We start from the raw sequence: 15,407 nt of genomic DNA on the forward strand, positions 1-15,407 counted from the left end.
CTCGATTCTCGTACATAATTATTCAGCGTCAGATCGCCAAAACATGGTGTACATAAACGATTCGAAATAAGAATACACAATTTAGCTCTATCAAATTAGTCGAGACCATTGAAATAGCTTAAACGTAATAATTTTTTATTTTATTTTTGCGTTTGTTTGGCATACGTGAGGTTATTTAAACCGAGACATTGGACAGAAATTTTGGTAGACATTTATACTACACCAAACTAGAGATTTTTAAGAGTATTTTTTGATTAAAAAAATAAAAATGCCCCTGCGATATTTTTTTTATGAGTTATTTGACTTTAAAGCCAAAGTTTTCAATTTCTAAAAAAGATTTAAGGTGGTCTCAACAAAAAGAAAAACTCAATTTTTTCTAAAAGAATAATTTATTTTCAATTAAGTTCTATAGTGGGTTTTTTATACTTCGTGTTCCCGTAGGATATCTTATAATTGACCCAACTCTACCGCGATTTCACTGTGTTGGGCTTTTAAATTTACAATGATCCATTTCAATCAAATTGTACTAAGTTTCTTTTTAAATTTGTTGTTTTCTTTTTATCAAAAACGTACATAAATATTTGACAATTTATGAACAAGTTTTATGAATACAGAAATGGTGTTTACCAAAATTGTACAATGAATTCTCAATACGTATAAATATATCACCAAAATCATGTCAACCCATAATAACGTGCGAATTAAAATAACTTTCCAAAACAAAAAAAAAATTATATTTTTATTGGATAACTGCATGATTCGCTATCACATTATGTATATATGTATTCAAAGGGCATTATACTAATGCTTAAAGTTTTTGCACGACTATAGTTCATACTGTTGTGTATCCGTCTAAGATTCGCCTTGGGTATATTGGATTGGAATTATTGCAATATCTGATTTTTAAAACTTTAGTAAAGGCATATCTCGTCTATAGTATTACCAAGTGTTTTATTTTTTGGCGTCTAGACGTTTAAGCTATTACGTTAGTGCGTGACGACGGGTTAATGTAGGTATCCATTAAAAATTTATAAGTCTTTTAAAAAAATGTAAATGTTTAACGCGTTACTTGTATTTAAACATATAAATGTAGTAAAGTTATATCAAAACATTATGAGGTCATATGTTTAATTTGAAATCACTATATAATTGTTAATATTATTATAGCTACGACAATTTATTTTGTTTACACGCTACAATGAATGATTGCTTAGAAATTCACAATTCTCGTAACAATTATTGTTAATGTTTATGTACTTCAATATCTATGCCGATAAAACAGTCGTTAGATATGTTTTATTTAAAAGTACTATTGCTAAACTCAATTATGAATAATATATGTACGTTCGTCTCTGTTTAACTAATATACTTTCTTAGATTTGAGCAGAATTTGATCTTGCAATTATGTTACTATAATCATCGACAAATGAAAACGAAACACTCAAATAAAAGTTCATTTATGAAATGTATGAAATAAATGTACAATTAATTTTTTCTTCCAGGATCGACGTTGAACGGACAAACATTGTTAGAATTTCCGTGGTCGCAGGACATGGGAAGTTCAGACTCAGTAAAAGTCAAGTCCGCAAAACTATGGTTTAGATTAGAATACAGACCGGACGTACCACCAGTCGCTCGAAGATCACATCATAGTCACAATGTAACTCTGTGGCTCTTTAAAATTAACTTCCGTGCGAACCCATTACGAAATACCACGTTCCTAAGTGGTAAGGTATGTTTCGAATGCTTGGTAAACAAGTACAATTATTACTTCTATGTTTGATATATCAAACGCCAACATAATGATTTCACATGTAAATTAATGTTCATATAGATACTTAAATGGAGCTCAAACCTCTTTCTATAAATGTGAAAGTTTATCTCTACAATTTTTTCTTGATTTGTAAATCCTTTCTTATTGTTTTTTTTTCGATCGATTCAGTAATTCTTTCTCTTAATTTTATAGTATATTTACTGTATTATGGTCATTCTTTTATTTTTATAAAATCATTTAATTAAATTGTTGGATCCTTTTCTGGGCAAAATATACTTGTATGATAGAACTGTTATGAATTATTAATTTATTTATCAATTTGCGTGTTTGTAGTTTGTACAAAATTGGAAACGATTATTGAGCACATTTTTAATAATTCAAATATTAATATCTTCATCTACCTTAACGAGTTAATTGTGTTCAACAAATTTTTGTTTTAAAAAAACGTCCCTAGTGTCTAGAAAAAATATTAATCACAGACTTGTGTTACGAAAGTCGTTTCCATGTCGGCAAACGTCGAACACGCGACGTGACGTGCCAAGTAAGTTTTACTTAATGTTGATTGTTGGCGTCTAGGAATTCGATGAACACGCCACCCTGGCGTCGTCGCTATCGCTGTCGCTGAATAACTTGGGATGGATATCGGTAGACGTGACCAACACGGTGCAAGAATGGTACGGAACGAGCGGCAAGCATCGACTGCGCTTTCATATCGACTGTTCCGGATGCGGCGGTCTAGTTTCACCCGTACTGTTCCACGACACCAGGCAGGCCAATGAATGGGAAAACCCGTTTCTAATGGTGTACACGGACCCTACGGTTACCAGGAGGGTCCGACGCAGGGCGTTGGATTGTTCGCTAGCAGTACGTGGACAATGTTGCAAGCAAAGGTTTTACATAAAGTTTCAAGACATCGGTTGGGACTCGTGGATAATCGCGCCCGGAGGATACTACGCCAACTATTGCAGGGGTGACTGCGGTGGCGTGCACAGGACGCCAGATACGTATTTGAACTTTTACACGCAAGCCATCGAGGACTATAGAAAAGCAAAGCACTCGTCCATTTTCCAGCCGTGCTGCGCACCCGTCAAGTTTTCCTCGATGTCACTCATATACTTCACAGACGACGGTAACATAATCAAAAGGGATCTGCCCAAAATGGTCATCGACGAATGTGGTTGCCCTTAGACCGGCCAATTGAACAACGACCCTAAACGAATCAATATTTTGTATTCACTGCAACATCCATTTCATGACGTCACTAAGACCGTTCTGCCCAAAATAATTTAACAACATCTCGTGACAAAAAAAAAAGAAAAATCGTTTTCTTCTGTTTGTTTATCAATTTATTTGTACAACTATATAATTGTTTACATTAATGCGAAATTATTTTACAATCTATTATATAAATTATGTGCACCGAGACGGTTTTGTACAGTGTAATATAAACGACGAATCGTATTCTAGTTCCTTGACTAAGCATATTTTAGCAGTATAAAATGCGCATAGTTAATAATTTATTAGCATAAACCATCTAACGTCTAATACGACTAACGCGTTAACATTTGTTCATATTTATTCAATGATAAAAAATAATAATCTTGTGAATCCAAATCAATCGCCCTCAACATTTTTTAACAAGAGTTAATGTCGTTCACGCTTAACATTAATAATTAAACAACATGCGCAACAACTGTCAAGTCACGCAACAATCTATAGTAGTTTTTTTTAATACATTGTTTATAGAGATCTGTTTTTTGTGGAACTATAAACAAGATCAACCGATGATAATAAATTCTCATTGAAATTCTACGCGATACACTTTTCCCAAGGATTTATTAATTATAGTTTTAACAAGTAATAAAAGTAAATTATTATCTACTAATGCGATTTAAAAATAATGTAATTTCATCAAATATAACAATATTCGACGAATGCTTAGACAAATAAACGATTTGATCAAACGTATTAAAAAAACTTTTTAATATCATGATACATGATACATATTATTGTAGTTGATTGCGTGTAAAATTGTATTTTCCCTTTCATAATATTTATAACCAACATCTGCCGTTAGTCAAATAAGTATTACCTTAATCGCTTATTATCTATTCGAAAGCTTAAAAACCTTAATTATTATCATAGTGTATTCAATAAATTCAATAGTGAAAAGTTTACTATTCAAATCAAAACTACAACGTTGAACAAAAAAAGATGTTTTTATTTAATCAAACCAAACTTTCTTTATATTGATACAGATTCAATTCAATGAACCCTAAATCATTATTATTAATTATTTCCAATAGAAAAATAATATACTTAAAAAATATATACGCTGTTTCAACTAAGCCAGAAAAATTAAGTTAGTTGTTTTGCAATCCTTTTAATTGTACAAGTTTATTTTACACTTTGATTCTTTTGGGATGTTTTAGAGTCGATTTTTAAGGCGAATAAATATTTTTTATCAATAAAATATACCGTAGCTTATCGCGAAAAGAATTTCTTATCGCAAAACATGCACAATTATTTTTCGGGAGATAATTTGTCATTAATGACCAGATCCGAGTAAAATACTGTTACTGAGATGTAATTAAACTCTATAAATGTCTCGAACGCCATAGGCTTGTAACGTGTTCAATACTATTTAATAATACCGAGTAAACCCGCAAAAATATAAGATGGTGCGAATGAAATTCAATTAATCAATTATCTTTTTCATCGTTTTGACGTTTCTGTGTCATGAGTTTTTTTAAATTTAGGATCTAAGGCATAATCTTTAACTGTCCACCACAGCTATCGTTTGGCAATATTGTTTATTATTTAATGTATGATGAATAGTCTTTACGATAAAAACTTGAGTGGGCTACAATAATTTTTCATTTCAACAAAAACCAACAAATGCTTTGCAATGAACATTTTATTTCTACTAACCGCTTTTACAATAATCGTAATAATCATAATGAAATTTATATTGATTTACCTATCGGCGCTTTTTACTTGTAAACGTTCTAAAAAGTGTAGAACTATAAGAATACTGTAGTTTACCAACGTTTTTGTGTATACATATCTTCCAATTCGTTATCCCTTTATTTTTTTATTTTTTGACGTTATGAAACTTTATTTATTTATTTTATAATAATCTTTATTGATAACGAATTGTTATTGGTTCGATTTTATTCATATCGGAAAATCTTTAGAAGAAACAATAACGAATGTTTTTTTTAACTCAATCCTTGAGGATATTTTCGAAAATCTTAATTATGAAAAAGACATGTTTTTATTTAGGCGTGATCTAATCAGAGACTGATCGAGAGTAGAGAAACGTTAATAATATCGACTTAATTCGTATCAAATTTAAAGGGATTAATTAGAAAAAAATTAAATATTCGTAATAGACAACATTTCATTTACAAAAAAAAAATATATCTAGAAAAATTGTTAAATTTATTTTTCTTCGTGTAGAAATATATTGTTTTTTATAATTGTAAACGTTACATAATAGCCCAAAGTGTTATAAACATTATAATTATTATAATAAATAAGTAAAAAAAATTTGCTAATATTGTGATATTGAAGCTTTTTTTATTATCCCCAATGAATAACTTATTTATTAAATATTTTTTTTACTATATAAAATTAAATAATATTCGTACTCCAAACCTTACATTTACACGAAGTATAATAACAATTAATGAAACATATTATTAGTTTTAGGATTTTAGCGTTGTTACCTTGCTATATACTATGTGCTTTGATAAAAATGTAGTATTTATATTGTTGTATGATAAATAATGACCTTAAATATTAATTATTATGTATAGAAAAGAATAAAATGAAAAAATCTGTTAGTAATTTTTTTTCTGATATAATCATTCTTCCTTCTACTTCAATAAAATGTTACACTACATAATTGTAAAAGAAGCAGTTGTATTGTTAAAATCATATGCATAAAATATAAGTGGATTTAGATTACCAAACATTTTGCAAGCTCTTCCCGACCTTTATTTAGCGTAAGTTTAAAATGTAATTTCATATTTTTCAAGGGAAAATTATTTGTGTTTTAATCCTTTAATATTTCAAATAATTTTTTTGTTGTTTTAGGTTTTTTTGAGTTTTTAAAAAGAAGTAAAATATAGAACTTACAGTAACTTAGTAGTATCTGTTTCTATGAAGATAATGCAATAATTTTAAAAAGAAACCAAAATTTATTTTTATAAGTATTAGCACTCGATAATAGTTTAAACTTGAGACAACCGTAAGTGAAAAAGAGGAGGATTAAATGCTTTAGTAAACTTACACGACAAAAGAAACTAATAGTAAATGTAATACAACAATAGTTTTGGCAAACTCGCAAACGATATCTTCTTCGATAAGTTTTTATTTTTTGTACTCTCTTCAAATTTATAACTCAGATAAACATAAAAATAAATTATTCAAACTATCACAATCAATAATATTAATGTTAAATGCAAATTGTGCACTACATTTATAATTAGCGTACAATATTAGATGACAGCAACTTTTTCACGTAAACACCGCGTAAGCATGATGAAAATACTATATTTATGTCATAATTGCTAATCTATAAACAATTTTTTTGTGTAATTTAGTAACGTTGTTAGTACTTTAATGTTGTACGAGAAAAAAATAAATCTCCAATTCCTGAATACTACAATCCTCACATAAGCGTTGCAATAAAAAACTGCGGTCTTTGCATCTTTGTGTGATTTATATTTGCGCTGCAAAAACTCTAACACAAGCAAGTCAGTTTTTCTCTATTATCTATTAAATTTTTTTTTGATATTTGTATTAAGAACATGGCTGAATTTATTACTCAAAGGACTCATAATACTGTGTATAAATTTTGAAAAGAGCTGGATATTTGTTCAACTTATTTATTCTGATAGAAACTATCAATCTACGTAAGTTTTTACAGTTATCATAATAAATAATTTCAAATATTTTTACAAAAAATTTTTGATTTAAAAAAATGTTAAATAATATATAAAAGTATTGCTCCAAAATAATTATTTTAAAAACGAATTTATCTAAAGAAATTCTTAAACTTAGTACTCTGTTTAAGGTCGAGTTCTAAATACTCGACAAAACGTTTTAAATAATCTTTTTAATTAAGTGGTGCATATTATTACCAATTTTTTAAAAAGACATTTTTACCATGACTATTTTTTTTACGTAATTTGATCACTATCAAAACAATATTTTTAACATATTTCAGTGGTTGGATATAATCAATTCTTAAGTTTCAAAGGTATTCTAAAATTGTTACAATAATATGGTTTCCTATTTGTGTTACAACTCATGTTACAACAATAAATTATTAATTGTTACCAATAATTTTTATCAACACCAATTGGTGTTGGTAAAAACTACCTACGCATATTTATATTTATTTTTCATAAAATTTAATTATATATTTTTACGTTTATAGTACATTAATTTAATGGCTATTGCATCGATTTTTATGTTAAAGAAAAACATTTATTTGTCTGTGCCTTGTTTGTGGGGTCTAGAGCGGAAGTGATGCAAAATGCATAATCGAAATAAATAACAGCAAATAAAAAAAAAAAACAACTGCCGATCCAAGTTAGCACTTCCGACCAAGCTCATAAAATAAACGGACAAAAAAAAACGGATGGCACAAGTAGCCAACCTTCACTTTACTATTATAACTGTTCTTGCACTATTTTATATACTCCAATCCAAACTGGGCTTACCAGATGAACGGAAAAATACAAGGGAAAACAACAATTTGAAATAATAAAACGCTATTTATGATCTCTTACAAAATAAATATCTCCATTCTATTTGGCTCTAAATATGTGAATATTTATGGTACTTCTCATTAAATACATTACTCAGACAATTCAATTGCATATTTCCTCTTAACCGACGATTAAAATATCATTCAATTGTTATTCTTGACGTGGACATTTTTTATATTCAAAGTTACTAAATATCTATAACATACTATAACTTTAACTTTATCTAACAAGTCAAAGCATAAGATATGCATTTTTTTACTACTTTATCATAAAAATAATTTTTTTTTAAATTGAATAAAACAAAAACATATGTGACATAATAATACACGTTCATGGGCATCTTAATATTTAGTTAAAAACACAAGTTAGACTTAAATCTTTAATTTTAGTTCAGCATAAAAACCTAAGTCTACTTATAAAACCTAAATTTTAATATAAGTTAACTTAAATAATGTTTTTATGAATAAATCCATCAATTTAGTATTACTTTTGGGGCGTGATGTGTCACGGTGGTCACACTAGTTGTTGACAAAACTCTAGTGTTAAGCCGCGCCTATCACTGTAGGTGAACGGATGGGTGACCATGCGTGCGCTTCTACGGTGTCGAAAAAGCACCATGTTCCCAGTGAAGATGGCAACGGGAAACCACTGCACTTAAATTTACCCAGGATATACCAATGGTATTAACTAACCTAACGGTTGTAAAAAAAAAAAAAAAAATATTTATTTAATAAACTGTCAATTTAGTTTTTTAATAAAAGTGATAAAATTATTGCATTAATAATATTGGAATATTCTGTTTATTGAAATAAAATTTCACTCATAAAAACATTTTTTCAGAACTAGTTTATTTTTAAGTATAATGTCAAATTACCCAGTTGACACATTTATTTTTAATGTCCATAAAATAAATAATGTTAATATTTAAAAGTAAATTAATTTTTAAAATAAAGTCTGTTTGTTTTTGAAGTTATTTGTAATGTTCATCGCTTTATCTGAATTATTATTGATACAGGAGGAAATACCGTAAAGATTTTATCAACTAACCCTGTCTCCCCTACATATATCAATTTTCAAAAAATTCATGATCATTAGTAAAATAAAATATTACTGAATATTTTAAATTAATAATAAATATTTTGTATAAATTTATGATAGAAATTAAGTTAATATTGATTGATCATGATTAATGAGCTGAATAGAATTGTGTTATTTTGTTAAGTAGATAAAAAGTAGTCAGTGCTAAAAAATTATAATAAATTCTTAATTAAGCGCATTTATAAATGCGCCTTTACTTTTAAAAATAGATAACTTCTTTTACAAGTTAGTTTGTGAAAAATCGACTTCATGCATAATTTATCTTTTATCTTTAAATTGTATCTGAGAATTTTTTATCAATAAACTAGATTACTAATTTAGAACTTAATGATAAAATAAAAAAATTACTAGTTAACTTTTATTTGCATTAAAACGATGCGTTTTAGTGTACAATAATTATTGTATTCTATATTTTAATTCAAATATTGTTTGAACGTAGCGCCCGGTGGTATTCACGCGGGTTCGTTAACGTTCGTGGTTTTGTTTTGTCTTAAATTTTTAGCTATGTCGAGGATAAAGAATAAGGTGAGTGGACTGTATGTTTGAATGTAGAATAAATTTCACAAGATATAATTATAACAATTAAATGTATTATATAAGAAATATAAAATCTTATATACACCGAAGTGGATAGGACACTTAATACTAATGCCACTAAGGCGATGATATAAACAAATAATAAATTATACAAGGGAGTCTTAGAAAAATAAATGAACAAGCATTATACTTATCTGCTAAATGAAACGGCTGATGATAATGTTGAATATTGAAAGGAACAATTGAAGTCGAATGCAAGTAACTGACCAAAGTGAACAATATGCTGTCAACGGTATTGTGATGTATCTCAGAAAATATATAGACCCAACTAAGGCGATAAACTGAGCGCACAGGGTAAGATAATCGCAAAGGTGATATTTTCTTTTTACAGTAAAGCGAATACAAAACTACTGGCTCGCAAAACGCCATAGAGCTTATAACAGAAGAGCGTTAAGATGGCTGACTGCGACAATGGTAACATAGAGAAAAAACCGATAACAACTCGATGTAACACAACGATAACATGAATAGTCAAAAACATATTTTCTTAACAGCATATTCGATCGATGTGTATCCAACAAATATAGAATACATTAAAAACTAATAGCTTTAAAAATAATAAACAAAACTCTAAGAAGTATTCATTTAAGTTCTTTAATATATTAGTAATAGTATGTTTGTTATTATACAATTCATTAGCGTTCTTAAAAGGATATAAGAAATGGACGATGAAAATAAATATATGATAAATATTTATTTTAGAGGGAGTAAAAAAAATTTCTTGTGTAGGTAAATCCCTAGTATAAATTGTTATTTTTTTATTTTTAAATTTGATTACAAAAATAAGATTAGTGACAATAAGCAAGGACGTGATAGGAATGTTGGAAAGTTTCAAGTATTTAGGATCAGTTATACAAAAGAACGGTGGTATTTACAAGGATGTAAGACACAGGATTAAGTGTAGGTGGGTGAAGTGAAGAGAGCGTCTGGTCTGTTATGCGACAAGAGAATTCCAATGAGAGTGAAAGGAAAGTTCTATATGATTATAGTGAGACCAGATATGATGTATGATTCAGAGTGTTGGGTGGTTGGGTTTAACAGAAAATATGAGAATGTTTAAATAGATGAGTGGATAGACTAGAGAAGATAAAATAAAGAACAAACATATAAGAGGGAGTATAGGTATAGCGTCAATCATAGATAAGATGAGAAAAAATAGACTAGGATGGTTTAATCTGGTTATGAGGAGAGAGAAATCGGAAGCTGTAAAAACTATTATGGAAATAAATGTTGAAGAAAGAAGAGGTAGAAGAAGACCAAAAGAGAGATGGAGGGATGTTATTAAATACGACATGAGGACAGCTAACGTGTGCATACATAATGTGGACGATTGTGTCCAGTGGAAGTTTAGGATGAGAGTGTCTGGCTTTAAGTAGTTGGAACAAAGACGAAGAAAACGAAGAAGAAGAAGTTTACATAAATAAAATTTAGTACGGGTACATAGAATTGGCTTAAGGTATTTTGTTACTCTTATGTTCACGCTTTGAACCTATGGCCGTAATAGCAAAAATTGTTAAATTTACGCTGTTTGACAATGCCATGAGTATTCGGTAAGTATAAATTTTAGAACTTTTCATTTAAATTATTGCGTAGTATAAGTAAATTAGTTATTTTAATTAAATTAATTAAAGTTTACTTTTATTTTTAAATATTAAATATAATAATAACTAATAGAATTTCTTATAACTATGGAAACTACTGGTAATTTTAATTATTTTCACAATTAATTAATTTTTTTAGTTTACAACACTGTTTTCTCTCTTATCAATTTAAAATTCCCGCTATTTCTACTGTTTGTTTTCTATGTTACTATCATATGGTATTGATTATAAAACCGTTCACTATCTTACTGAAATCATATAATCCCTACATTTTCCCAAAATAATTATTCATTAAAATTGTTAGAAAAAAATTTATGACGATTTCTTTATTGCAATATTTAATAAAAAAAATTTGTTATTCTATTTTAATGTTTCAATAATAACTATTGTTTAGAATGCCTTGTGAAATGATAACGGTCCAACTGGGCCAGTGTGGAAATCAAAGTAAGAATTTCATTATTTAAATATCAAAATAAATTTTCATTGTAGAAGAATGTTAATAATTCTGGTAAATTACATATAAGTTTTTCTATTAAATATTTAAAGTTTTATATTGATGGATTACATTTTGACGTTTGATTAAAATCATTCTTCAGAGGTAATATTATTTGTAATAAACCTAGACAATTTGGTTTATATATCAGTTTAATTATTTTTAATACTACAATGTTTAGTGAACATTTTTTTATTATTTTTATTTATATATATATGTATTATAATAACTAAAATATATTATTATAATTTTAAATTTACTATACAATTTATAAAATAGAATAAGTAATAACAAAACAATTAGAATTTTAAATAAACCATAGTAAGATATTATTGTGTGATAGTAATCACATATTAACTTGTATTAATAACTACAAAAGATAAAGAAAAATATAATGAATATTATATAACTTGTTTTTTTTTTTAATTATATTTTTAAATATTAATATACAATTATACATATAACAAATTTAATAAATTATATATCAACTTATACATAAAAAAATAGCTAAGTGGATGAAAGAAACTAAATGTATTATTACATCAGTATATTAATATTATTCTATTAAATATGTTTTTTTCATTGTATTAATTGGTTATTATAATGCAATGGTTTACATAATGTTATAAATATGCAATTAGTTGGTTTTGAATTTTGGAAGAAGCTTTGTGCCGAACATGGTATTAATCCTGAAGGAGTTTTAGAACCCTTTGCTACTGAAGGTGTAGGTGACCGCAAGGATGTATTTTTTTATCAAGCAGATGATAATCATTATGTTCCTAGAGCAGTTTTGCTTGATTTGGAACCCCGTGTTATTAATACTATTATGACCTCAAATTACTCTAAAGTAAAAATTTCAAATTTAATAAATTTAACTTAATTTAACTTAATTCATTTATTTGATGTTTATTAAAGCTTTATAATCCTGAAAATGTGTACTTATCCAAACATGGAGGAGGTGCTGGTAATAATTGGGCATCAGGTTTTAGCCAAGGAGAAAGATTACAAGAAGAAGTCTTTGATATATTAGATCGGGAATCTGAAGGTGCTGATAGTCTTCAAGGGTTTGTATTATGTCATTCTATTGCAGGTGGCACTGGTTCAGGTATGGGATCTTATATTTTAGAACATTTGACTGATCGTTTTCCTAAGAAAATAATTGAAACATACAGCGTCTTTCCAAATCAAGATGAAATCAGGTATAATTTAAATATTAATAATTTTCAAATTTTAAATGATAATTTTTTCAATTTTAATTGATAGTGATGTTGTTGTCCAACCATATAACTCTTTGCTAACTTTAAAACGACTTGCTCAAAGTGCAGATTGTGTTGTAGTTTTAGATAATACAGCATTGAATCGAATTGCTACTGATCGTTTACATTTAGAAAATCCATCGTTTGCCCAAATTAATTCATTAGTATCTACTATTATGTCTGTGTCCACTGCCACGTTAAGGTAAATCAGTCAATTTTTATGATTTTTAAATAAATTGTACCTAATTATTATTTGAATTTTATTTCAGATATCCATCATATATGAATAATGACTTGGTAGGTTTAATAGGCCCTCTGATTCCATCACCACGTTTACACTTCCTTATGACTGGTTACACACCCTTAACATCTGATCATGAAGTAATTATTATTTCTTAAAAACTTAATCTGACATAAAAATGAAAACTAGTCAATTAAAAATTTGTATATATGTCAATAGAGAGACTTCAAACTCGTCGTATTTGCCTAAAATATTTCCACATTTCAGTATATACTTTAATTTTTCAACTGATCTTCATATGTGCTGTCTTAAAATAAAAAATAACTCATCTCTCTCCAATAACAAAACTAGTGTAGACAAAAGTAAAAATAGAAAATAAAAGTATATTTTTTATTTACTCAATAAAGAATATACTACTTTTATGAAATTGTATATAAGATTTAGTTAGGATGTTATCTCTTAATTGATGTTTTTAATTTATTCTTTGATAAGAATAATAAATTTTTACATTTCAATCAGTTCTGTCATGCAAGATTTTCCTATTCTTATTATAAATTTCAATACATGCATTTTTTACAGGGTGCTAATATTAGAAAAACTACTGTGTTTGATGTAATGAGAAGACTATTACAACCTAAAAATATGATGGTATCTACAGCTCAAGAACGAACATCAGTACCACATTGTTACTTGTCTATTTTAAATATCATACAAGTAAAAAATTTTATATTATTACTTAAAGTACAAAAAAATGATTAGCTCCTATTATTTTGTATAAATTTGGAGATCATAATTGAATATGAAAAAGATTAGTTTTACATCATTCTATTTCCCTAACATAACATGCTACAGAGGGTGGGTTGCCATCTTTCATATATTAAAAGGTCAAAGATGATTCTTGACTAAGCCAATGATTGACAGGATGGGTATTATAGCCAGTTAACACCAGAAACGTGACACCTTCAATGAAAACACAAGAAAAATCGCATTGGCCTTTGGGGATCAAACCCAGAACCCTGTGTGTTGAAACCAACTAGGCCAGGTCATAGTTGAATAAATTTTTTTTTGTATGGAATTTTCACTATTACTAGAAACATTTAAAAATCTTTTATAAATTTAATGTCATTTATGTACAAAAAATTATTTTTCTACTGACTATTAAAATGAGAAAAAAGTATTTAATATAATGATGTTATAATGTAAACAAAAATGTTTAATAATTATAGGGTGATGTTGATCCTACTCAAGTATATAAATCTCTCCAAAGAATTCGTGAAAGAAAGACTGTCCAGTTTATTGAATGGGGACCATCTAGTATTCAAGTTGCTCTTTCTAAAAAATCACCATATGTTCCCACAGCTCATCGTGTTTCTGGTCTTATGTTAGCAAATCATACTAGTATTTCACAAGTAATATAAATTGTTATTGAAATTGGTTATTTATTTTTTTGTTATATATATATACATATATGTGTGTGTTATTTATTTTTAATAAATTTTAATATGAACTGTATTCTATTTTGTAGCTTTTTCAAAGAGTTTTAGATCAATATGATAAATTAAGACATAGAGAAGCATTTTTAGATCAATTCCGCAAACAAAATATGTTTAAAGATGACTTGTGTGAAATGGATGATTCTAGATGTGTAGTTCAAAATCTCGTAGATGAATATTTGGAAGCTACCAAAGATACTTACCTTCAATGGCAACCTAATGTAAAATTATTAGATTAATTATTAAAATAAATGAAAATACTTATAACAATTTTTTATTTATTTCAGGAAAAAAATATTACTGAATAAGTAAAGTACAATGCAGATAAATATTGCAAAAACATCTATATTTATGTCCTAAAATTATTAAGATTATTTGAAATATTTATACATGAATTTGTTGAAATATATACTATTAAAAAATGTTTTATATTTTTTTAACTAATAGCTTTAATTTAATAACCTAGTGCTAATATAGCAAACAATAATATAAATAAACACATGATACTCTTGTTATTACCATAATAATTGTTTATTGTGTAATTTTTTTTTCTAATGAATAAATCATTTTGTTTTCTAAAAAAGTCTTAATATTTCATGTGTTTATTTCTAATTAAATATTTATTAAAACTTCTTAATGTTTAATGTTTACCGATAGTTGATTACCTTATGTGAATGATATCAAAATATACTATCCTTAATACTATTGTATTAATAACTTGAAAATATCTGATTAAAAAATAACAAAGTGGTTGCTTGAACAATTTTTTAATTTTTGTTATCTAATTAATTAAAATATCTTATTTTGTAGCTTATTAGAATCATGTTTTTAATTCTTAGAAAATAAATTAATATTTTTTTATAATTAATTTAACTTAATTAACGAAAAATATCTTTATTTAAATTTAAGAGTACTTAAAGAGTAACATAATTTGTTGCATAATATTTATTTTTAGTTTAAATTGATATTCTTATTTTTAATAATTTAATCTTCACGGGACTTCCTTAAATTGTAAAATTATAATACAAAATTAACATTACAAATACACAATGTTTGATAGCAATAGCAAAT

The 15,407-nt window shown here is 27.1% G+C and overlaps 2 protein-coding genes across 2 annotated transcripts in view; both read left to right on the forward strand.

Annotated features, from left to right (window-relative positions):
* Window positions 1-7,366, forward strand: part of LOC126895182 (inhibin beta chain-like) — a 34,206-nt gene extending 26,840 nt beyond the window's left edge. Inside the window, exons 3-7 of the mRNA XM_050666760.1 lie at window positions 1,503-1,732; window positions 2,351-5,784; window positions 5,876-6,313; window positions 6,385-6,696; window positions 7,266-7,366. Of these exons, the coding sequence (XP_050522717.1) occupies window positions 1,503-1,732; window positions 2,351-2,962 (842 nt within the window). The 3' untranslated portion in view covers window positions 2,963-5,784; window positions 5,876-6,313; window positions 6,385-6,696; window positions 7,266-7,366. The remainder of the gene's footprint in view (window positions 1-1,502; window positions 1,733-2,350; window positions 5,785-5,875; window positions 6,314-6,384; window positions 6,697-7,265) is intronic.
* Window positions 7,367-11,089: 3,723 nt separating this feature from the next.
* On the forward strand, window positions 11,090-14,760 carry LOC126895186 (tubulin gamma-1 chain-like). Its single transcript, XM_050666773.1, has 9 exons — window positions 11,090-11,297; window positions 11,988-12,193; window positions 12,262-12,545; window positions 12,610-12,804; window positions 12,872-12,983; window positions 13,423-13,557; window positions 14,070-14,252; window positions 14,369-14,557; window positions 14,624-14,760. The coding sequence occupies exons 1-9, from the start codon at window positions 11,249-11,251 to the stop codon at window positions 14,642-14,644; spliced, it is 1,374 nt and encodes a 457-aa protein (XP_050522730.1). The 5' UTR covers window positions 11,090-11,248; the 3' UTR covers window positions 14,645-14,760.
* Window positions 14,761-15,407: the final 647 nt, after the last annotated feature.

This window comes from Daktulosphaira vitifoliae, unplaced genomic scaffold (assembly GCF_025091365.1).
Source record: "Daktulosphaira vitifoliae isolate Bord-2020 unplaced genomic scaffold, ASM2509136v1 Scaffold_1, whole genome shotgun sequence".
Lineage (NCBI taxonomy): Eukaryota > Metazoa > Arthropoda > Insecta > Hemiptera > Phylloxeridae > Daktulosphaira > Daktulosphaira vitifoliae.

What these genes read in the sequence shown, in the direction of transcription:
- LOC126895186 (XM_050666773.1), top strand. Translation starts at nt 11,249, where the DNA reads ATGCCTTGTGAAATGATAACGGTCCAACTGGGCCAGTGTGGAAATCAA. An exon ending in TGACCTCAAATTACTCTAAA is followed by an intron (nt 12,194 to 12,261) that starts GTAAAAATTTCA and finishes TGTTTATTAAAG; the next exon opens with CTTTATAATCCTGAAAATGT. An exon ending in ACCTTCAATGGCAACCTAAT is followed by an intron (nt 14,558 to 14,623) that starts GTAAAATTATTA and finishes TATTTATTTCAG; the next exon opens with GAAAAAAATATTACTGAATA.